General features: G+C 40.2%; 1 protein-coding gene across 10 annotated transcripts in view; it reads right to left on the bottom strand.

Moving 5' to 3' along the window:
* The window catches only part of PDE1C (phosphodiesterase 1C), a 749644-nt gene that overhangs the window by 63729 nt on the left and 660758 nt on the right, over positions 1-25157 (bottom strand). For all 10 annotated transcript variants that reach the window (XM_058296802.2, XM_071215096.1, XM_058296801.2 and 7 more), the window contains 4 exons: positions 22214-22295; positions 19533-19653; positions 17475-17650; positions 7354-7584 (listed from right to left, as the gene is read on the bottom strand). In XM_058296802.2, coding sequence (XP_058152785.1) covers positions 7354-7584; positions 17475-17650; positions 19533-19653; positions 22214-22295 — 610 coding nt within the window. The remainder of the gene's footprint in view (positions 1-7353; positions 7585-17474; positions 17651-19532; positions 19654-22213; positions 22296-25157) is intronic.

Genomic DNA, 25157 nt, shown 5'->3' with positions numbered 1-25157 from the left:
TGATACACGGGGAAAATACAACTAATGCCATTTATAGACTAGAGTTGACAGTAATATTGTAATATTTTTGTAGCAAAGGTAAAGAAGGTACTGTATCAATGCTAAAGGAAAAAAAAAGAGAATGGGGTTTAGTTTTTATGAGATCTAAATATGATTAATCATTTTTCCCTTCATTTTCCTCATTAACAAAGAGACCTTGGACATGTCATTTAACCAATCTGTGCTCATTTATGTATCCTTTCAAACACAAGTTTGTGTTTAGGATTAAATGAGATAAAAGTACTTGGACAGAATGTTTTAGAGTAATGTTTCCATAATTTATTAAGCTGCCTTTTGCCTGTTATTTCATTTTTTTGCAGTTGAAATAGTTTATTAAAAAAATGATTGCCAAGTTAGAGACAAAATTGCCTGAGTCCTATAGGATAATAAAACTATAATCTAGGAGTTATCTTTCCTACTAGTCAAAAATCTACAAGCTAACCTATAATCCCACAGTGCCTCGGTCTTACTCAAACAGCAAGTTAGCAAAGCCAAACAGGTATGCTCTCCTAGATCAGAGGTCAGCAAACTATGGTCCATGAGCCAATCTGGCCTGCCACCTGTTTTTGTAAAGAGTTTTCCTGAACATAGCCACGCCCACTGATTTCCATATTGCCTATGGCTGCTTTTGTATTACAATAGCAAAGTTGAATAGTTGCAACAAAGATCTGCAGAATTGGAATTATTTATGATCTTCACAGAAATGTTTGCTGTCCTCTGCCCAATATAATTAAATAGTGCTTGGGCAGACCTGTAAAACAATCTGCCAGTGTGACAATGAAAATTTATAGTTCCTCTCTCCCTGCATAAAACCAAGAATACATTACTGTTAAACTACCAGTACTTATTGAGGCAAAAAGACACTAATTAATAATTACAATCTGAAAGGAGTGAGCAGAGACTAAAAAGGTAAGCTAGAAGGGCGTTTACCTTTTTGACTTTCTTTTTGCCAGTGTAGTAAATGCTTTCATGTATCATTTCATTACATTCTTATAACAACCCCATTCCATCGGAATGATTTTTCAAAGTAGACAAATTCATCAAAGATTAATTGACTAAATGGTCAAATTGCTGAATAACATTCACCAAATGACTGAGGATTTTTCCAAGTTTTAGCTTTTCCTTGACTACACCACAGCCATTTTGGCAAATATTGATCAGATGGGCTCTGTTAGGTGCCGCAGCATGTGCCCCCCCCTCACCCACCCTGGGCAGGGTTCCACTCCAGCCTTGAATGCATCTCCCTTCTCTCCTGGTGACAAAATTGTGGCTATAGGTTTTTGTTGATATGGTTTAAGCCATTTGTCTGAAAAGTTCTGACCAAATGACCCAGTGATCTTTCTATTATTCATATTGATTTTGCTTAAAATTGGCTAGTAAGGAATTGATCTGGGGCTTGTATTACCCCTGTTCCATTTTATGGCTGATGAACCTAAGGCCCAGGTAGATGAAGCAAAGTATCCCAGGGTATACACATCAGCCTGATTCTAGAGGCCAAGCTCTCAAGCTACAGTATTTTATTGGCGCTCTGTGAAGCTCAAGTTTTAGATTTCAGGCTTCCTTTTACTGTTTCCATTTCTAAATACCTTTGAACTAACAGATTTATAAAGGAATGGTATGGAAGGGTCATGCAAGTCTTTTGGTTTGGTTTTGTTTTTCATTTTTTGGTTTACCAATGTATTTCCCAAACTAAGCACTTTTAATGGAATTTGACAAACCTACGCTAAGTTAGGAGTAAATAATCTCTCTAGGTTGCCTCTCAAGGTCACTCTTTGCCACAACCAATGGTCAAAAGAGATGGATCCTCTGGAGGTTCCATGAAGCAACCCAAATACTGCCTTTCCCTAGTAAGGGTTCATTCCTGAGATGGACACAAGGATCTTGAGTGTGGCCATCAAACCATATTTCTCTGCAGAAAATGATTCTCTTTCCCTAAATGTGCCTTCATTCCCCAGTGGATCTACTTTAAACCTTCCGTGATGCTCTGGACTGGGGTTCTACCTAGGGCTGCAAATGATCAGGATATCTTCCAGAGTTGGAGGCACAGTTCAGTTAGCTGGATGCCAGCCAGCAGTGGCAGAAAAGTCTCCCTCTCAGCCAGGGCTGGAAGAGCCTGAGAGGGCAAGTTGCCTTGATGGACACCAAAGCTCAGGGGATCTCACTGCTGAGAGGGAACCGAATTTCCAGAACTTCAGCGCTAACCTGGAAAATACCTTGGGTGGCCTACAAAGAAGGGTACCAGCAAAGTGATGCACTCTTATTAGATGATATTCCTTGAACAGAATCCATTGGGTAATTTCCCATGGGTTGTATATGGAGTTATGGTCAATGTGAGCTGTTAGTCAATAAGCAGGGGGAAACTAAAGAGCCTTTCTGTGCAGCTATAAATCATTTTAATTATGCTGCTGTAACGCAGTCCCGAATCACCATTAGTTGTTCTTGTTATTGCTCTAAATTGATTTCCCCCCCATCTCTCAAATTTTTAAGGGAAATGGTAAACTATTGCTTACTTTGAGAAATAAACACGGTTGTGAAACTAAGCCAGTTGAAGACTGAGTTCCTCTTTTCTTTTTTTCAGGCATTTCCTCTAATCTCTTTCAAAATCACTACTGCTACCTCTGCCCTCTCTGGGGCTTTGTTTATGCCCCTCTTGTGGAATTTATAACCTTCTTTATGATGGACTCCTTTGTGTTCACTGTTTCTCTCACTGACTAAACCAGGGGTTGGTAAACTAGAGCCCGTGGGCCGAACGTGGACCGCTGCCTGTTTTTATAGGGCCTACAAGCCAAGAGTAATTTATATACTTTTACAGTGTTGGGGAAAAGAAAAGAAGAATGCTGTGTGACATAAAAATTACATAAAATTCAAACTTCAATATGTATAAAGTTTTATTGGAACACAGCCTTGTTTACTTGCTGACAGATTGTCTGTGACTCCTTTTGTGCTAAAACAGCAGTTTAAGTAGTTACAACAGAAACTGTATGGCCTTCAGAGTCTAACATTTTACTACTTGGCCCTTTATTGAAAAACTCTGCCAATCGCTGAAATAGATTATACACTCTTTGTACTAGCAACCGAGTCTTAATATTTCTGATTCCCTCTGCCCTTCCTGGTACCAAACCTTGCTAATAGTAGGGATAATCTGGCTGAAGAATATAGACTCTGGACTCACACACACCTTACTTAGACCTGAGATCTCTATTTAGTGGTCATTTGACTTTAATTGTGCTTTTTAACCTCTCTGAGTCTCAGTTTCCCCATATATAAAAGAGCAATAGGTGTGTCTACCTCATAAGGTTGCTATGATCTTTAAATGATTTTTAAATGTACAATGTTTAGCATATACTAAGACCTTAGTAAGTGGTAGTAGTTATTAAGATTACTTGGGGAGGGAATACCTTCTCCCCACTACTCGTGTTACCATTGAGGCAAAGGGATTTTTAACCTACTCCTCCCCCCAAAAAGAAGGGAAGAAAACATCTTGCCTCTCTCCCCACCCCTTATATGCTCCTGCTTTGGGAAGGAGTGGCATATGCCAGAGCAGGAGTTGAGCAGGTATAGCTCAGCCCAGCCAGCCATTTCCCACAACCCCTTTCAAGATGTGTTTCCACAGCAGACACCTTTTCAGTCACACCAGAAGGGGGTGCTGGGGACAGGGGGCTGGTGATGAGGTTGAGCCCATGCAGCTCTGCTAGGACCCGAGAAGCCCAGTTAGGGCAGGGGTGTTAAGGAGCCCATGGACTCAGCAGTTCAAATCCATGTTTTCCAATTGAGCTCTAGTTGCAGTAGAGCTAATACTCTAATCACCAGCTTTTAGTTCTGGTATCTATCTCAGTTAGTTCAGACTTCAGAGGGGAATTGAAGGGGGCTCTATGCTGCCCTCTAAAGTGCCAATAGATGCTTCATAAATTCTTATTAAATTGAACATATTTTCTGGATGATGAAGCACTTGCACAGAAAGCAAACCAGTGCTTCCTTTGGTCAAAGTCAATATTCTCTTTGTCACACCTCAAACTTTCTTTAAAAATTGTCTGCAAGAACAATTATCTGGTGAAACTCCTATGAACCAGAGACAGCAACGTGAAAGTGCCAAGCTAAATCAAGCAAGAGGAGAGTTCAATCAAATTCCCTGGTTGCTAATTCTGGCATTACTATTAATAGATATGTGACCTTGGGCAAATTGCTTTATCTCTCTTTTCCTCCATTGCACCATCTGCAAAATGAGGATGATAGCACCTACTTCACATGAGAAAATGCTCGTGAATTACTCAGGATTACTCAGGACAGTGCCTGGCACACCATAAATGTCAGCCATCAATGTTATATGTTTTGACTCCCTGGTTCCACAGAATTTTCTTAAGACTAGTTTAAAAAAAAGTTTTTAGAAATATTTTCCATCAAAAATAATTTACCTGTGAGGATAAAATCACTGCGTACAAGGTCACCTGATCTATCTGGCAATAACAAAGAAGCAGGGGTCATAAGTTGTGTTGTAGAGTTTAAGGAAGTCGTGGGACAGCCAAAGGAGGATGTCAAATAGGCAAACTGAACCTGCTAGTGTGAAAGTCAGAGAAATTGGGGCCAGAGACATAAATATGGAAGTCATTGGCATGGACAGTATTTCAAGGCTTAGGAACTGACGAGATTCCCTAAAAAGAGATTATAAGTGAAGAGAAGGTGGTCCAGGATAATACCCAGAGAAACCACAACATTTGGGGGCATACAGAAAAAGAGAACTCTCAAAGAAGACTGAGAAGAAACAACAAATAAGGAACGGAGGAGATAAGTGAGGAGAGAGTGGTATCTCTGAAGCAAGTGGAGTTGGGTTTCATGCAGGAAAAACTCACTGAGGCCAGGGCTCCTGAGTGGTCCAGCTAAACTGACCACTCAGAATGCCCATTGACCTCTAGCCATATGCACTGTTCCCAATTCTTTCCTGCCACCTTGAACCTCAAAGGCCTCCCTCAATGTTCCAAATTTTCTCTTCCTTCTGGGACTTTGTGTGGCCAGCAATTCTGCTAAAGCCTGGGATCTTCTTCCTTGGCCTAAAGTTTGCTTCCTCCAGGATGTTCTTCCAGAAGAGCCTCCTACTACTTGCCCAGGCCACATTAGGTGCCCATGCCCTTATGATGTGATCCCTTAGCATCCGGAGGGCCACCTATAGTTTACGATGTCATAATTGCCTTTCTTCAGTGCCAGGTCTGAGCTCCAGGAGGAGAGCGATCGTATCAGTGCCACCCGTCATTGTGCGCAGCACATGGTAAGTGGTCAATAAATATTTCTGGACAAGTAGCCTTGGAAGGGCCTGTAAATGGGTTATCCAACATCACTCCTCAATCACTCTTGTGCCCCAGTCCAAACATGAACCCGGCATGGCAGGAGGCTTACACCTGGCATCTCATTTCATCTCGCAGTCTTTCTCCAAGGCAGTTATTACCCCTGCACACACAAACACACACTCACACACAGATAAAGAAACATCGTTAGATGAGCTCCAGCAGTTGCTCAAGATCACAAAGCTGCAAAGAGGAAGAGCTGGAATTCCAATCCACATAGGTCTGGCTCCAAGGCCACACTCTAATAAATATTTCTGCTTTCTGTAGATTTGCTTTCTCTCTCCATAAGACTGCACACTCCGTAGGATGAGGAACATCATCCCTATTTCCTTTTCAACCACAACAGCCTAACACAGAGCACACAGAAGAGGTGATCAGTAAATGTGATTTCGGGCAGGTGTGACAGACAGGCTCTGGAAATAGGCTGCCTGGTTTGAATCTGGCCCCACTCCTACCAGCTAAGGGGCTGGTCGAGACAGGACAATAGCCTTCCCCACCTCCTAGGGAGATTGGAAGATTAATTCAGCAAATTTATGCAAAGTTCATAGATGGCAATACGAACTATTATCATTATTATATGTATTAAAATGTTGTTCCTGTTTATACGTGTCATATATGTTAACTGTAAAAATAAACGGAAAATATTGTGCTAAACACTCTATTTATTTTCCATGAATTGAACCCACCCGCATAGCCCAGTGGCTAGAGCACAACTCTGAAGTACATTACCTGGCCCTGCCAGGCCCTGGAAATGTAGGGGGAACTTGAAACAACATCCCATGCAGTCAATAAATGCTATTTTTTGTTGTCATTTTCGCTGTTTTTATAATCACAATTATTAAAGGCTCAAAGAGGCTGATGCTATGAGTTTGTATTATTATATGCATTTTACAGACAGTGGAAGGTCAAGTCACCTGGCCAAGGTCACTGGGAAGTGAGAGGCTCGCTGTGATTTGCATCCAGGTCTGATGACTGGAAAACCAATGCCCTGACTACCTTGCTATTAGCTACAACCTGGCACATCAGTGCTGTGGAGTTTCTGAACTACCTGCCCTTCTCCAAACAAGGTAACCCCAGTCTGTTCTTTCTGACTGAGAATTCCCTTTCTCCCATGTGACCAGGTGTTAATAATGGAGTGGGGTTGGGGGAGGTGGGAACTCTGCATTTTCTGATTGGTTTTTCTATAAACCTACAACTTCTATTGTTTTAAAAAATGAAAGAAAAAAATTAAGTGAAAAAACCCATCTCAGACATCAGCTCCTCTTGAACTTTCTCTGACATTTACCTCATCCCGCAACCTCTGCTCCCAACAAAGGTAAAGTCTCTTTCTTCACACATGTCCCTTGGGTGTCTTCCTTGTCACAGCACTACAGTTATTAATACTTGCTCCCAGACAAATGAATGACTTGTGAGGACGTTTATTCCACTGTTAGACAGTGGGCTTCTGGTGGCTTTTTCATTTCTAAACCCCCAAGACCAAGCTCAGTGTGTGCTGTCTGCACAGTGTGGTGACCAGCTTATCTCAGTTTGCCTGGATCTTCTCTGATTTCAAACGGAAAGTCCTACACTCCAGAAACCCCTCAGTTCCAGGTAAACAGGAACAGAATTCAGGCAGTCTCAGGCTTGATCCTGCTAGGGGGATGGCACACCTGGGAAACTGACCTTCCAAGTACCCACCTGAGCAGTAAGCAACAGACACATATGCTAGCATGTGAACAGTAACTTCCACCCAGGGGGTAGGCAGGCAGACACTGGCATCTCCCCAGAGAAAATGGCACAGGTGAACTGCTTTCTGCTTCTGACAGGATCCTAGTGGATCCACACCCAGTGAAATGAGATGAGTAAGCAGCTGGATGGCCAGGGAAGGCTGCTCGATAAGCTGTCCTCACAAAAGAAAGCCAGTTTTCATTCATCACATCATTAACACCCTGGGAAGAGCCTTTCCCCAGCAAATCCGCTCGTGTGGCTGAGAACTCACCATTCTGTTGCTTTTCTCCTGATGATTTCTCAGCTTTGGAATGTTTCCCACGAGGATTGTCACTTTTGTTTGTGCGTGTGCCATTGACTTGATTCTTCGCTTCCCCAGATGTCTTTTTCTCTGCTTTGCCAGATGCGCCTTCTGCAGCCTGGTTTTTGGCTTCCATTTCCTTTTGTTTCTCCTCTGCGGCCAGACGAGCCTTTTCCTCTGCTTCCTTCTTGGCCTTCTCCTCTGCAACCACAGCAAGTTAAGAAAGGTGTAGAACAGATTTAAAAAAAAAAAAAAAAAAAGGCATGCCATTAGGAGAATTGCCTCTTAGAAAAATAAAATTGTTTTCATTGGGAATTAATAGACTGAAGATGGCCCAAGGTGCTTACTGAGTGTTGTAGGTATATTTTTGGTTAATTCCCTTCAAAGTGGCATACATATTTAGGAAGCCAGTTAAAGAGGCTCATGGTAATGTCATTTCTGAAGACAGTGGGTTACAGGAGGGGGCAGGGAGAAAGTCATAAGAAGGATAATTAATATTACATCTGGCATTATTATTAATCACTTGTATCTTCTATTATATGTATCCTTTATGCAAGGTAAAATGCTTTCTAAGAATTGTTTCTTTTCATTCTCAAAACAACCTTTATTATAGGCCCTATTACTGTAACCCTATTTTATGAATGTAGAAACGAGGTTCAAAGAAGTTACAAAACTTCCCTATGGCCACAGTAAGAATTGGAACTTTAAGTAGATATGTGTAGGTCCTGGAGTTTAAACAGGACCTATTGATTAAAAAACAAAAGTCAGGGAAAATGACCACCCCTACAAAGGCACAGTTTCAGGCCACTCCTTGTGATTTAAAAAGTAGGAAGAGGATAATTAAGCCTTATAAAAACATGGTCTTAAAATTAAGCCCAAGATAAGAGGTGGCCTCTAGATCAGCCAGGAGGGTGTCCTTCCCTTCAATGAAAAGTTGTGTATGTTGTTTCAAAGTCAGCTGATCGTAAAAGTGTCTGCTCCTGCTCTGCACTTAATCAACTTGTAATAGATGATCAAGTATTGCATATGGTCAAGTACTTATGAAAAGATTTGTTCATTCATTCAACTAATATTTATTGAACACCTATGTAATGCCAAATATTGCTTTAGGTTCTGGGAATAAAGCAAAGGAAACAGATTTATTCAGTAGAAAGACAACAATTAAGTTTAAAAAATCACTTGGTGAATTTTAAGATAGTGAAAAGCACTTTGCAAAATGTAAAACAGAGTCACATGATGCCACACAATCAGCACAGGGGAGGGAGGTGGCATTAGATAGGGAAGTGGAGAAAGCTTCTTTGAGAAGGTGACATTTTTCCTGAGTCCTGACTGAAGATCTGGCCATGCAGTAATCTGGGGAAAGAGGATTTCAGGCAGAGGAAACAGCAAATGCAAGGGCCATGAGGCAGAAATGAGCTTAGTGTGCTTAAGGGTCAGTATGGCTACTGCAAAGCTGGCAAGGCATTGGTGACAGATGAGGTGACCAAATGACCAAGAACAGGCAGAGCCATGGAGGCAACATGGTAGAGCTGGGAAGTATGGAGTAACATATGTGCCAAGGGTCCTAAAAGAGGCTAATTCTCCCTTAGGGTCTAGAGACCTACTCTGTGTAGCATACATTTCCCTCAAAGGCCTTCCAGATTGTGCCATCAACTTCTATTATGAAAAACATTATAATGTCTTTCTGGAGATGTGTTATAAACGCCATGTATCTCATCTGCTTTCTTTCCCTTGTGTTAGTCTTAGTCCTTAAAAAAGCTGACTTTTCTAGCCAATGTTTGTTTTGAATCTAAACGATATTGGGGGGCATTGTGCCTCTGATCATGTTTCTTTGTTTTAGCTGCTAAAGAACACAAAGTCAGATTTGCTCCAGGCCCACACATTTATGAGGCTTTATGGCATGTATATTGTGGATTTCCATTACCACTGGCTTCATTTTACTTTCCCTGCCCATGCGCTTGCATGGTTTAGATGTCCCTATTAATACATTATGAATCTTTCATTCATCTTACACTGACCCAACCATCCAAGCAAACCAATGCCCTGGCCTCATCCCAGACACATTAAATCAGTTTCTGGAGGCAGAAAGGCAGGAATAGGATATTTTAAATGTTTTCCATTTAAACATGCAATGGAATTGAGAAGCACTGATTTAAATTGTAAATATTTGCCATTCAGTTTTTTCACGATACTCTACTTCCCAACAGGACATATTTAAAATTTACAATGGAAAGGTAAGGAACGAAATTCTTTACAAAATAACATAATCAGATGCATATATAGTATAACATGTCTTCTGACTTCTACAGGTAGGTAGAACTAAAGAGTGAAAGAAATTCCTTGCAGAAGGAGATGGCAGGATAGCATATTCAGTAAATTGCAGGGACACAAAGGCCCTGAGAATGCTCATACCAGGATTTTTCTCATACTTCTTCAATGCTCCAAGGACATGGGCCAAATGTCATCTCCATCACTGAACTCCCAGTGCTTAGCAGAGCATCTGACACAGAGCAGGTGCCCATGAGTATTTGCTGACATTTCTATGAGTGTCACACATAGTGGGTGTGATTTACCCTACCTGCCAACGTGACCGTATTTGAACACATTCCATCTTCAGCAATCTAGGTGGGTGTAAAATACAGCGAGTATCCAAACTCTAAAGTCCTATTATACCAGAGTTAGTTATTTAACAAATGTTAGTTTCCTTATCCACTAATGTAAGTAACTTAAAAAAAAAAAATGACTATTCATAATATACTGAGAAGGAAACTGAGGCAAGGAGGAGATTCCATCAACACTGAGAGTCTGACAGCAGATAAATGGTGTATAAACCCTTTACAGAATCCCCACTGAATCTCTGGCAAACTTTCAACATTCAGAAAAATACCCCCAATTTGAAAATAATAACACTGAAGGTGTTAAATTCTGGTTTGCTCCAAAAAGGGCATAAAATATTATCTGAGCAAGAAAAATTCATTTGACAACTGAGTCAGACCAATTTTCTATGGGAAATCTAGCAAAAAATAAAAACAGGGAAGGGGTGCATGTCAGAAGCAAGTCTCATTTTGTTCAACTGTAACTGACATCAGGCAATTAAAGTTGAAATTAATAAATGTTAGCCCTATGCCTTCCTAATCAAATCAGATATGTCTGCCTCACTATCTGATTCCTTTCCTCAGAATAGTCATACTACAGCAGGTGGCTCTGCAATGCTCTTCAACTTCACTGCTCAATTTCTATCTCTGTCTCACACTTCTAAAGTGTTTAACATTAGTGTGATCAACTGCATACCCTCAAAGGTATACTCAAATAATAAACAAAACAAATAAGCAGATAAATAAGAAAACAGAAAAAAAAAAAAGAAAACAGAAAACAGTTCTACAGGAGGTAAGTCATTTCCACTGCAGTCAATTTCCATCGTATTTTCAGGGTGAAGTTAGAAGAACAGATAAAACTGTCCTCCAGTGAGGAGAAAGTAGATGAAAACACAGCTAATTTATTTGTTCTAAGAGGTTTCAAAGGTGGCATGTATACAGGGAATTAACTTTTCAGGTCTCAGATTTAGCACCCTCAGCACTCCTAGGCTTCTACACTAGTAGAAAGCAAACCTCATAGTTCTATCTCATTTCCTTTTGCTTCCCATTTCAAACCATCTGTGGGGATGTGATGGATTATGAAAACAAACAAAAGCAAGTACCTAAAGGAGCAAGGTGGTGCAGATCTGTCATGATACATACATTCCACTCCTTATAACTGAGGGCTAGTTCTCTCCCATATGGAATGCCTGTGCAGGCTTGAAGAAATACATCGATTTCTTCATTTAATGTGCATTCCCGAATAATGTACTGCAGGCCCTTGGTTAAAAACGGTACTGGGTTAGTATCTGAAATGCCTACTTAATATGAATAAACAAGGAGAGGGACTGAAAACAACAACCAAAGTACTACATGAATTTTGGAACAGTCAACTCTCAATTATGTACAAGAACAATACAAAGACACGTCTGAGAGGGTGTTCCCACAGGCCTTTCCTGAAAATTTTAGTCAAAGAAGTGTTTCAGCAGACAGAAAAATGCAATCAATATAAAAAACTCAAGAATGAGGAAAATATGTTAATGATAAGTAATAAAGCTTGGTGTTAAATAAAAAATTGTTGCTAAACTACATGTAAAACTTGGTGAAATATTAAAAATAATTATTAAAGAATAAGGTGATTATAAAATAATTTATTTATAACCTGCTAGATTTAAAATCCCATGTTATTTCAATAAAACTTGATTGATGATGAGGCAAGTAAGTAAAAATTCACTAAATTTCTCAGCATTCACAAAGGAGCATCAGTACATAATATTCTACTATACATTGATAGAGACTTGTAATTCAATAAGAAAGTAAAGCAAAGTTAAAAGGCATATGACAAATTGGGGTGAAAATTGCAATATATTTTGTCAATTGAAGAATTATCCTTAATATATAAAGATTACTTAAGAATAATAAAAAATAGAAACATACTAATGGGAAAATGAAAGGGAATATATTAGGGGACCACAAAAGGAAATGAAACTGAAACGTTCAAAGAAACATCATATTCATTGATAATACCATAAAGATGAAAAAGAACCATGATAACCTTTACTGGCCTAAGTATAGGGAAATATATACTTCCATTATACTTCTACTGGGAGAGAAAATTGGTAAAAACATTCTAGAGAGAAATTTGACAATTTGTATCAAGAGCCTGAAAAATAATTCATCTACTTTGACACAAGAATTCACACACTGACACAAGAATTCAACGTCTAGGAATGTATCCTGGTTAAATAATCAGAGGCAGGCCCAAAGATTTGAACTTGTATGTTCAAAACAGTTTTATACACAATAGTGAAAAATTGGAAACCTACAAGGCAAGTAAAAAAGCAATGGTTAACTATGGCAGTCCATACAATGTGGACATTTAAACGAAATTTTCTAAGAATATTCAGGATCAGTATAAAATATTCAAGAAAGAAAAGTAGAATATTGTATTTCAAGATGGTATTTTACTATGATCTCAATTATGGGGAAATATTCCTTATATGCATGCATGGTAAAATAAATTAAAATGAATTACATCAGAATTTCAACTGATATCTGGCTATAGAGGTTAGTAGCAGTTTTTATTTTCTTATACATATTTATGTATATATAAGTATATATGTGTATATATGTACATATATTTGTATATTTATGTGTACACACACATATATATAGAATATCTCAACATTTTAGCATCAGTATCCTAAACACGTATTATTCTTACTCCAGAAAAAAAAGGTTCAAAAAGTAAATGATACAGAATGGAAATTGATTGACATTGATCAGACTTGTAAATTGTTATATCTGCATATCTTTGACTGGGAATAATGGTTTTCAGTCCAAAGAGTTGTAAAGAATATTGATTTGATCTTTCCTAACAATGATGGGTTCTGGCATGGCTAGCTTTATAAATCAGGTTGGTTCATAAAACAGACTTTAGGCCCAATCCCATTTCCAATCAGTTTAATAACAACATATGTTCAAGCACCCACGGCTGGGCAGGCTTTCTTGAAATCAGAGTCCTCTGGTAAAAAGGAGCAATGAGCAAAACAGCTGAGGATAATCTAAGACAAACTAACTACCAATGAAAAAACAGGTGCCAACTGGATTTCTTATTAACACCAACAACATTACTGGCAGGCTGAAAAAAATGATAAAATATTAGTTATTAGTTGGTATTTTCATTGTCAGCTTCTTAACTTTGCATTCAAAGCTTCAACCTTGTTTCCCAATTTGTTTCAGTAAGTTACCACTCATCAGGTACTAATGTTGTGTAGACTGTTCTCAGTGTTACACATGTATTTTTTTCCTATTTTTTTGTGTCAACTCTGTGATGTACATTTTCATCCCCAAAACAAAGGCTCAAAGAACCTACGTGAATTTGCCCAAGAGCACAGGCAAGTAGGGATTCAATTCTCTTTTTGAACTAACCAAAATCTGCTTTCATAACCAAACTATCCTCTCACAAAATATAGTAACCCAATCTCCGAGGCATGTCCATTCCCTTTCTCCTTGTTCCCTATTTCTAATCACACCTACTCCTTCAGAGCCCAGCCCCAGGGACCCCCGAGTCCTGGCTATAAGATGCCTTCCCAAATGTCCCAAGCCACGTTAGGGGAACATCCTTTTTCCCCCCATATAATAAATTTTATTTCCAAGAAGTTCTAGATTACAGAAAAGTTGTATAAAAAATATAGGGAATTCCTGTATATCCCATCCCTTTCCCTTCTCTCATTTCCCCCTATTAATAACATCTTGCATTAGTGGGGTACATTTGTTACAATTGATGAACAAATACAGAAGCACTGCTATTAACCATTGTCTATAGTTTGCATTATAGTTTACCCTTTGCACCACCCAATTTTATAGGTTTTGACAAAATGTATAATGGCCTGCATCCATCATTGTAATATATGCTTTCAAAATAGTGTAAGCATATCTCTATTAGCATATACACTATATTTTAAAATTATTAGCTGCTTAGTCATCTGTCCTTTTTTTTAAAGGGCCAATTTTCCCCTGTGAAAGTAACTGTCTAATGCTTTCCTAGGTGATTCGTTTCAGAGGCAATTTTAGCAAGTCAGATAATTGCAAACAAATTATTCTGAAGTACCTCTTTAAATTGCCTATTGTCAGGAATTGGATTTTCAAGTGTAATGAATGTAATTGATTATAAGAGAGTGCTTCTTTTGAGATGAGGTAGTAGCTGTCATTTCTGCTTGCAAAGCCAGCCAACAGGGAGGACTTCAATGTTTAAAGTCTTTGAATGGGATGTTAAGGGGTGCACTTAAAATAAGGAACTGGGATCCGCTTCCTCCATACCTCAGGGTGCAAATATATGTCCCCAAATGAGATGTTCAGAGCCCAATTATGTCCTAAAAGCACCATAAATAGACACTCTTTGTCACAAATAAAATGAACAGCCACTTGGACAGAATTTTTCCAGTAACAGCAGTTGTACTCGAATAACTTCTCTCTCATTTTAGAAGATCCCCCATGTACAGGAGACCAATCTGCCATAACCTGCTATTCCCCACCACTTCCACCCTTCTTCTCACCTATTGTGCTGAGACTTGGAGGATAACATGGTGGTGCAGTGTCATGGGGGATAAAGCCCTCCTTGGCCTGCTGTGAAGGTCTGGGCAGGTGGCTGCTGGGTGTTAGTGACAAGAATTAGACTTTGACTGAACTCCCTTTCTTCCTTTGAAAGAAACCATGGAGTGATATCCTCCCCTTCTTCATGTGAGATTGTGAGCTTTGTGGACAGGGATGTCTGTACTTATCTCTGTACCCTTGGCACAGAACAAAGAATCTAGCTCACAGTGGGGCACTCACAGATGTGAACAAAGACAAAGTGAGGGACAACCAGTAAGATGGTGGCAGAGAAAGGAGCTCCTAGAGTCAGCTCCTGCTACAGGGCAGTTAGTAAACACCCAGAGCTCTCTGGAGCTAGCTGAAGCACCTGTTTGGGGGATCCAGGACACCAGAGGAGCATCCTGCAACATCCTTGAAGGAGTGGAAGGAGGAGATGCCCATCTGCAGAGAAGACTCCTAAGTAGAGTGTTCTAAGCCCCACAGGCCAGTGCCCATCCTCCAATGGAGACACAAGCTGCCTCTGCAGCTGGAATTGAAAGCTCCACTTCCAAAAAAATGGGGCAGGAAGAGACAGTTGGGCACCAACTTCAGGTATTGATGAGTAAATTTAGTGGGCTAAAGTATAATCCTGAGAACAGCTAGTGTTTGAGACTGTCCAAGTCAGAAAGATGACAGTTAACTCCAAAACTGGCATGAGGGGAAGCAGGGCGGACTGAAAATCACAGAGCTGGTGGAGCCTGTCATCTTTCCATCCAGATCAGATTGCAGCTCTAGCCTAGGCCCTAGTGCCACGTCCAGGAGGGAGGAAGCTGCGGGGACCTGCGCCAGCCTCTTGAAGAAATTACTGGCCAAGCTGCAGAGGCTGGTGATTATCCTACTCTGGCAACACTAGCCACCCAGGAGCTATTCTGTGGCTGGAATTGGAAGCTCCATTTCCCAAAAACAGGGGAGGAGGAGACGGTTGGCTGCTGATTTCGGCTACTGATTGGTACACTCTGTTGGCTAAGATAGAACCCTGGGAACATCTGGGGTGTGAATCTGCCTAAGTCAAAAAGAGGCCAGTGGCTGACATTTTGACTCTGCCCCTAGCCTGTGGGGAAACCAGGACTGAAAATCACAGTGACCATAGGAACAGGTTTCTTTCACTCAGATTGGCCCACAGCCCTAGACTAGGCTTTGGCCCCACCGCTGGCAGGGAGGAGGATGGCAGGCCCTGCACCAGCCTCTACAGGTAACTGCAGGCACCTTTGGCTGGCACAGACTGAAAATCAGAAGTCTACCAGGGCAACTGCAGTCATCGTGGACCTGCACTGCATAGATTGCTGCCCACACCTGCAGCTCCATCCCTGCCCCATGCAGGGGAGAGAGGGGCAAGAAGCTTCATTAGTCTCTCTGGGCAACTACAGTCTAGGTCTGCATGACTTGGATTATTCTCTACATGTTCATGATTGTTTTTATAAGTTTACAACTTCTCTCATAAAAAATACATTTAAAAAGTAATAATAGGGTGGGTTGGGAGAAAACACACCAAATGTAAGATAAGGACTATGATTAGTAGTAAGATTTTGACAATATTCTTTCATAATTTAAAACAAATGTCTCATGACAATGCACGGTGTTGGTGGAGGGTTGATACATGCACCCCTGTATGATGTTATGCATGTTTGTAAGTTCACAACTTTTCCTATACACTTGTTTATGTATGTTCATATATAAATGATATAAACATAATAATAATAGGGTTGGTTTGGGAAAAAATACTTTGGTTAGTAATAATATTTTAACAATGATCTTTAATCATTAAAAAAGTTTAACAACAATGCAAGGTATTGGTGGTAGGGTGTCGTATAAGAGTCCTGTATGATTTTATATATGTTTGTTTTGTAAGTTAACAACTATTATTATACACTTATTGTTTATGTATGTTTATGTATCAGTGATATACTTCAATAATTAATTAAAAAAATAAAAATAAAAAACAAAAAACAAAGTGAGTGCTGTTGAAGGCTTGACTTCACAAAGCCTGGTGGGATTGGTCTCTCCTTTGAGCTCCAAGAACCCTCCATGCCTGTGCCACTCCCTGGAATCAGGCATTGCAGCTTATCTCACTTGTAACCTGTGCTCATGCTGCCTCTCCACCTAGACTACAGTATGATCACACAGTATGTGCTGATCATATAGTATATGCTCAATAAACACAAATACATGGATGAACAAATGAATTTAAGCTGCCAAGAAATAATGGATTTGGGGCTTTTTCTGCATATAGTATACCCAGAGCTATGACTTTTCTTGTCTTAATTGTGACGATGTTTGCTTTAGGAATTTCTCTTTACCTATAAGGTACTGCTATTTCAGAAGCTCAGTTCTGTGGTCTGATTAATGATTGAAGGAAAATTGTGAACATAAAGGAAGATAAAAATATAGGCAAGCAAATTAAAGGTCATTATATCCATTCACAATGGCCTAGGTGGCTATTGGTGGACTTTACTTAGATAAAATAAGGAATAAAAACCTCATAGTTGAGCCATATGACATGAAATGAGAATGACAAGGTGGTTTAGCAGCAGCCAAGAAATAATAAAACTCATTCCCTGTAGAATCTTCTTACCAAGAAAAGGAGTTTTGTCACAGAGCACTAAAAAGCACAGTGGCAGGACACTAGGAGGCCTGACCTGATTTTACCATGCATTGAGTGCTGGATGTAATGAGGATCAAAAGATGACAGATGGATATCGATCGATAGACAGATGGATGGATGGATGGATGGTAGATCCTAATATCCAGCAATTTGAACTGGTATTTTGAGTAACTGCTTCATCTATAGCGCCTATAAATCAGGGATGATGATCCCTTGTTTTGTGGGTGGGTGCCGAGTTGTTGTGGACAAGTATCCTGCAGGATTTCCCAGCCCCACGTTACCTTTGGGTACTTTGGCCCTCCATCTCTCGCGGTTAATGTGCACCACTTCTGTCCAAGTGGTTTTGAAATTCTTACATCCAACAGGGATGACAGAATTGTTGATTGGAGCACTTCCTTCTGACCCACTGCTCTTGACGCCTGATCGCTTTGCATCTGATGAGCTAATGCTGTTCAAACTGGAGGGCAGAAAACATACCAAAGTGGAGGGTTAGTGATTGAAAAAGGTATGCCAACGAGCAAGCCCAAGAGACGAGTGGTTAGTATTTGAGAAGTTACCACCGTGAAATTCCTGGGTTCTGAGGTTTGTAATTATCCTATTTTTCAGATGTTATAGGTGGGAAATGATGTTCTTTTTAACAGAAAATCAAGATTTGGGCCTCCTGAGTCGTGATATTCCCCATATTTTTCTCTATTGATTGGTCTCTTTTCCAATATGACTAGAATTTCCTCCCACGTGTTTTCTTTATTCTATCTTTTGAAATTAAGTAATTTGAACTTGAACGTCTATTTGTTCCTACAGTTCACCTGCCTGCTTCCGTGCTCCCCACTCTTCTGAGTTACCCAGCACCTTGGTCCTCTATGTTTCCAACTCCACCCTTCTCCCGTACTTAGGTTTCCCCTAGATACCAGGATCCCCAAGGCCAAGGGGAGTGGTAATTTTCTTTTGCTCTTGGGAGAAGGTGCAAAAGCAAAGAAAACTTGGGAATTGTGGGAGAATATTAATGCAAAAGACCTTTTTTTATATGAACATTATTCTTGCTTTAAATATGAATGACTTTGTACATATTTAAAAAATTATTAGAAACTAAAAACATTTTAATAAATATGAGAAATGTTAAAGGCTTCCTGATGAGGCTTGCATGTTTCAATCCAGTGCTTGAAAAGCTGAGGAGGCTTGTGCAGGGGGGTTTCTGTTCTCACTGTTTGCAGCCCTGATTGCGTCCATCCCCCATGAGTATTCTGTAGTCCCATTTTATGAAAGTTCCTTTTGCCCTTTTGCCTCTCTATTTACTCCTTCTCCTACTCTTCCTCCTCTTCTTCCCAATCATTCCATTCTCTTCTTTTTTCTTTATGGAGAAATAATACCTTTATTGGTTTTATTAGTACTACTAACAAAGATAAAGTGTTAGCTTTATTGTAGCTGGCCCTTCCTCTGTTCTTGCCTCTAAGAACTTTACATTTATTGAATAACTCACTTAATGCTCCCAGCAACATGAGTATTATAATCCACATTTTCTTAGGTGGGGAAATTAAGGCATTTTGCCTGAGATTGCACAGCTAATATGTGATGGGATCTGAATTTTTAACTGTGGCAATCTGCTTCCAGAGCCTGAACTCTGTTTTTTTCTTTTATTGTTAATTATAATCTGTAAGTTACATTAGGTATATTTTTCTCATGTATCACCATATTCTTAACACCTTGTAGTAGAACATCCTTATGCATATATTATTCATCACTATCCTCATCTATCACCAAAATCACAGTTATACATTCCCTGTATTATCCTCCAGCTGTCCTCCAACTAACAAAAATCCCCCTAGACTGAATTACAGAGCCTGAATTCTTAACTAATCTATACTCGATATAGTGACGTTGTGGCAGAAGGTGATTTTAAACTTTCATTATTTTTCTCTACTGCATTCTCTTTCTGGACCTTGAACTGGAGGCCAGTTTCATTTCTTGTGAAGATATCTCTGATCTGCGGTAGTGTCTGTCTGGAATATTGGAAGCAAGGATTCTAAGACTGTCTCGGCACAGGAGGTAAAAGTGCTATGACTGGTGCTGCAATAGTGAAGCCTGGAAAGGGTGGGGCACAGCACCAGGTACCTGCCAATCATGACTGGAACCCTGGCCCCCTCCCCAGGCCAGCTTGGAGAATACAGATAGTATAATTTCAACTCCTCTGAGAAAAGCAAAGGGACAGAGAGATCTCTCTCACAAGAAGCAGATCAAACACAGCATCATTTTGAAACGCCAACCCCACCCCTGCCAAAAGGAGCTGTATAACCTCATGGACAGGCTGACCTCACGCCAGCCCATCGTGTGTTTCCACTGACCTTGCGCGCCTCTGTGCTGTCCCTCCTGTCTGCGCGGGCTCTTCTATTAGTGGGCTCATGATCTTTTCGGTCATGTCAGTGAGCACAGTGAAGGTGGGCTCCACAATGAAATCAATAAACCCTGAAGAGAAACGGCAGTGCTTCAGAGGAACTGTGACAGTCTGAAGTTCTTTAATGAGTCCCCCAAAGAGAAAGATTACGTTTTTGAACAAATCCACTCCTGTGGGTGTGAGACCCTTTTGATTGGATGTCAGTGAGGAGCGACTCAGGTTGAGTCTTCGCCCTCTTGCTGAGTGTGAAAAATGGAGACACAGAAGTCAGACACACACAGAGGAAAAGGAAGCCACCATATCGATCCTGCCATGAGAGCAAGAGGACTGCAGAAAGGCAGAGAAGCCCCAAGAGACAGAGAAGAGGCCCAGAAAGAGACAAGCCCTATATGTGGCTGCCCATGGCTGGGCTCTGGGAGATGGTGGATTCTAGAGGTGAGCCACCACCTTGCTTCGCCATGTGGCAACATGCCAGGATCAATAGTAGTTGACTTGGGTGAGAAAGCATCTCTGATGGTGCCTTGATTGGGACATTTCACAGCCTTGGGACTGAAAGCTTTTACCCCAAATAAATCCCCTTTATAAAAAGCTAACCCATTTCTGATACTTTGCATCAGCAGCGCTTTGGCACATTAAGCAGGAACTAATGTTAACTTGGGCCTTTCCACATTTTCCAATGGAAACCAATGAAATTTTTTCCTTTAAAGATCATCCAAATGAGAGTTTCAGACGAGGTGAGGGAGAATGGGTCTTATTCACTTAATATACTTCCTGATTTGAATAACATGAGTCAGTTTTATTTCCCTACATACCTTTCCTATTATTTTTCAGCAGATTATTCACAAAAGTGCTTGAGGCAAATGTATTCAAAGCCCATTCTGTCATAAGTACTGTGGTAAGAGATTTGGAGATGATGAATCGTAGAGCCAGCCTACACTCCAGGAGGTACAAAACCATAAAAATGACCCCTAGAGTGTATGGAAAGTGCCAAAGGAGAAGACCTAATAAAGGCCCCTGGGAAAGTAGAAGAGGGAGAATACTTGCGCTCCCCCCCTCCCCCAACCAGGAAGCTCAAGACCAGCTTTATGGAGATGGTGATGTTTAAGCTGAGTTCAAAAGGTCAGGTGGAGGGAAGCAGATGTAACTCAAGCAACTGGGCTCCCACCTACCACATGGGAGGTTCCTAGTTCCCGGTTCCTACAGTGCCTCCCATAGAAGACAGTGAGCTGGTGCGACGCGCAGGTGCACAAGAAGATGATGCAACAAGAGACACAAGAAGAAAAACAGAAGTGACATAGCAAAGCAGAGAGCAGAGGTGGCTTAAGCAATTAGGTGTCTCCCTCCTACATCAAAGGTCTGGGGTTTGGTTTCCAGTGCCTCCTAAAGGAAGATGAACAGACACAGTATATGCAAACAACAGGGGGGTGGGGAGAAATCAATAAATAAAATATTAAGAAAAAACAGATCAGGTGGATAGGAAGATATGGCTATTCACTCTAGGTAGAGGGGGTGGAATCAACAAAGGAACAGGGAGGGGAAAATGAAGTATATGCCTGAGGAATGATGAGGGCTGAGGGATTCTGAGGGATTCTTTCTGGGCCACTTGAGTCTAATGATCCACACATTCTCTTTTGGACTCCTTTATACCATGCACAAAAGTCTACCATAGCATTGCAATGCTCTAATAGACTTGGTTTCTTAACATCATACCTATGACCCAATATTGGTATAATGTCTTCCAAATCAGGTACCATGTCTAATTTGTTTTTGTTTTTATAACATCTATTAAAGTGCTAGGGCAGTACCTAACACAACCAAAGAGGAACTTAATATATTATGGGAAAAAAGCACTCAAAACATGAGTGGAAAAATCCATAAATCCTTGTTGATTTTATCTCTTGAACGTTTTTAGACTTTTCTCAGGTGATCATTGATGAAATTAAACTTATGTATGGAACAGGTATCCTCTCTCATACCTGAGGATTTCTGTAATGCAAATATATTATGACTATTAACAGCTCAAAATCATCTTTACCAAAAGAAAGTGCTAACATTTTTTAGAAGGAAGGAAGGAAGAGAGAAAGGGAGGAAGGGAGAAGAGAAGGCGGGAGGGAGAGAAGGAAGGAATGGGAGAGTTAGATGGAGGGGGAGAAGAAGGAAGAAAAAGAAAGGAAAGAAGGAAGGAAACATTTTAAAAGAGCCATCCTGGAAGTACGGTCACCCAGGAAATGGGGTTGTCCTGGAAATAGGCTAGAGGAAATGTAAATGAGGTGCAATGCTATGGTGACTTCCAACATTGGATACAAAATAGACAGGCTGAAATAGAATGGGCTTCCTGCCAACGATACTCATCATCACCTTGGAAAGTTGAGACCCCTTCTTGTGTTGGCAGGGGATGATGGTGACAGCAAAGTGTCACCAAGTAATCACCCCATCAACAGTCACATTCCAATGGAGAAGAATGGGGAGAATGGCTCCATCAACCCAACAAGCCAAAGCCAGGAGCACAATATGGAGGGATGGAGCCAGGTGTCCCAACCAAAGAATAATTGGGAACTTCTGAGCACACTTCAAAAGACAGCCCTCTCTGTCTGGGTTTTTCTTCCATACAAAGTGCTGGCACTCACTCACCTACTTGCGACTGAGCAACCATGGTCGACTTCCTGTCACACAGAGGAGAAAACGGCAGGCCCAGTTCTGCTTCTCTGTCACCCTAAAAAAAACAGGAACTTATAATAAATTAAGAGCAGTAGGCAGAGATTTCATTAGCAGCTTCAGCGGCCATGAGGGTCACTGGTCTTCATTTTAATTATTTTAATTACTTGTTGTAATAAAGTCCTTACGGGGCATGCTGCCCCACATAAAAGACACCAGCAGGAAGCCCTCTGCGATCCAGTCATCCCATCCCACTGCAAAGGTGCATGCCATTTTAAAGAAAGCCTCACTGGGCAGCAATAGGCCCCCACGGAAAAGGAGAAAAGCAACATGTCCTTTGGCTTGGAGCCAACGCTAGAGTCAGAATTCCTGTTTTCTCAAGCTGCTCTGCATTCACCTGTGGCCTGCTCAAGCTGCTAGATCCTTCCCTATTGTGTAAGGTGTCTAAGACACTAGTGCAAACTGGAACATTTTAGGTTTATTCTCTTAGAGCTACCCAAAGCCACATAGCCCTGGAGCAAACACCTCTGGGTTCTTAACCTTAGAGCTCAGACCATAATGAAAACTGGACCAAAAAGAACCAGAGCAAAGAACTGCTTGTGTTTATCAAGAGAATAATAAAACATGATCCTCTGGCCAGCATACACTCAATTTCATTTTAAAAATCTTTGTAATAAAGAAGCACCATGGAAGTTTAAACAATGACAGATATGATTTTTAAAAACCTGAACCAGAAGTTCAATATTTCAATCACATGTCCAGAGGAAAGGGAAAAATAAATCACCTTTCTTAAATAAAAAAGAAGTTGGCTGACTCATTTTAGTTGGAAAGTACCTGCTCAGAATCTCCACATGGACCTTGTATTCAAATCAACTTATGGCAGAATCCTGCTACTCTCCTACCAACTCTGATAATAGGAAAGTTATTTTCCTTCCCTAAGTTTCCACTGATACCTGTAAATTGTGTGATAACCCTACCTCATAGGATTATAGTGAGAAATAAATGAGAAAATGTTTAAGTGCCCAGAAAGTTCCAAAAATAAAAAGATCTCTTAATGTCTCCCAGTATCATCTCTAATATTTAAGGTGAAAATTTGAGAAATATTCTGTTTCTAATACCCTCTTGTTTGCAATAAGTATCACCAATTGACTCATAGAATATAAAGATTAATAGCAACTTGAAATCAGGTCTATTTCAAAACCTGAATGCTTCTTCCTTCTAAGGGATGTTACCCAAGAAAAAAGGTGCTAGTTCACATGCCCATGTAACATGTAGTGACAGGACGGAAAAGGAAGGGGCGTCTGAGGAAACCGAGCGTGAGGTCACAATGGGAGCTGGGGACATTCAAGGGTCTCAGGAACAGTCCTGAAGTGGCTCAGTTCCTTCTGCACCCTTTTCCTGTGCATATTAGACATTCTGTGGAAACAATGACTCCTCTGGTTCCAAGTATGCCTGGTTGATGGCTGCGCCATCCCTCAAGTGGCATGATAAAATGATGAACTCCTTTCCTGAGCTATTTTAATCCAGAGGAGAAAGAAGAGTTTTTAAAACATAAAATTGGAGCTGTGTAGATGGCATATAGCCATAGTTCAGCTAAAGCAAAGATAACCCTTTTTCATTCCCTATGTAGCATGGATTCAGGTTGTTTTGTAGGTACATTTTCATAGGGGAAATGAAAAGGAGAGGGGATGAACACTCTCCACTTTGACTAAGATGTAAGCATTAATTAGGATTTTATTACTGAAAACCTGCATCATAGTAAAAACTTTGCAATCCCATGGATTTGCCCACACCCAAATCTATACATCATTTACATCTTTCAGATATAACTGAGCTGGACTAGAATCAACTATTAAAAGCCTATTTAGTTTTGTATTTCCCTGATGACCAATGATGTTGAGCATCTTTGCAGGTGCTTATTGGCTATTTGTATATCTTCTTTGGAAGAATGTTTATGCAAGTCCTTTGCCCAATTTTATTTGGGTTTTTGTTGTTGTTGTTGTTGTACCACTTCACACCCACTAGGATGGCTATTATTAAAAATAGAACAAGTGTTGGCAAGGATATAGAAAAACTGGAACCCTTATACATTGTTGATGACATTGTAAAATGGTGCAGCCACTGTGCAAATTAGTTTGCTGGTTCCTCAGAAAACTGAATTACAATATAGCCTGGCAATCCTACGTCTTGGTATATAGCCAAAAGAAGTGAAAGTGGGACTTGAACAGGTATTTGTATATTGATGTTTAAAGCAGCATTACTCACAAGAGTCAAAGGGTGGAAGCAACCCAAGTGTCCAACCTATAAATGTATAAACAAAATGTGGTATATATATATGACGGAATATTACTAAGCCATAAAAAGGAATGAAATTCTGATACATGATATAACATGGATGAATCATGAAGATATGTTCAATGAAATAAGCCAGACACAAGACAGATACTGTATGATCTTGCTTAAGCACGTTTATAGAGACAGATAGTAGATTACAGTTACCAGAGTTTGAGGGAGGAATTATTGCTTAATGGGTGCAGTTCCTGTTGGCGGAGTTAAAAAAGATGGGGTCATGAATATTGTGATGGCAGCACAGTACTGTAGATGTAATTAATACCACTGACTTGCACACTTGAAAGTGGTGAAAATGGTGAAATTTTGAGTTGTATAAATTGCTACACTAAAAAGCCTTAAAAATAAATATAAATAAAAGCCTATTTATAATAGTAGTCATCTTGAGGAATGAGTTAGGGGAAAATGTGATGAAAGTAATGTACTTCTACAGATGAATTCAACTTGATTGATAACAGTATGACTCTATATCTACTGACCCTTGTAAAATTATTCATACACTTTTCTCTTTTCTGAAGGGATCAACATTTTCAAAAAAGAGAAAAAGGCTCAGTTGGCACAAAGATTCCTT

The sequence above is a fragment of the Dasypus novemcinctus genome, chromosome 5, assembly GCF_030445035.2.
Source record: "Dasypus novemcinctus isolate mDasNov1 chromosome 5, mDasNov1.1.hap2, whole genome shotgun sequence".
In the NCBI taxonomy this organism is placed as follows: Eukaryota; Metazoa; Chordata; class Mammalia; order Cingulata; family Dasypodidae; genus Dasypus; species Dasypus novemcinctus.
The sequence above is the reverse complement of the archived record's forward strand: the minus strand, read 5'-3'. Positions and strand labels throughout refer to the sequence as shown.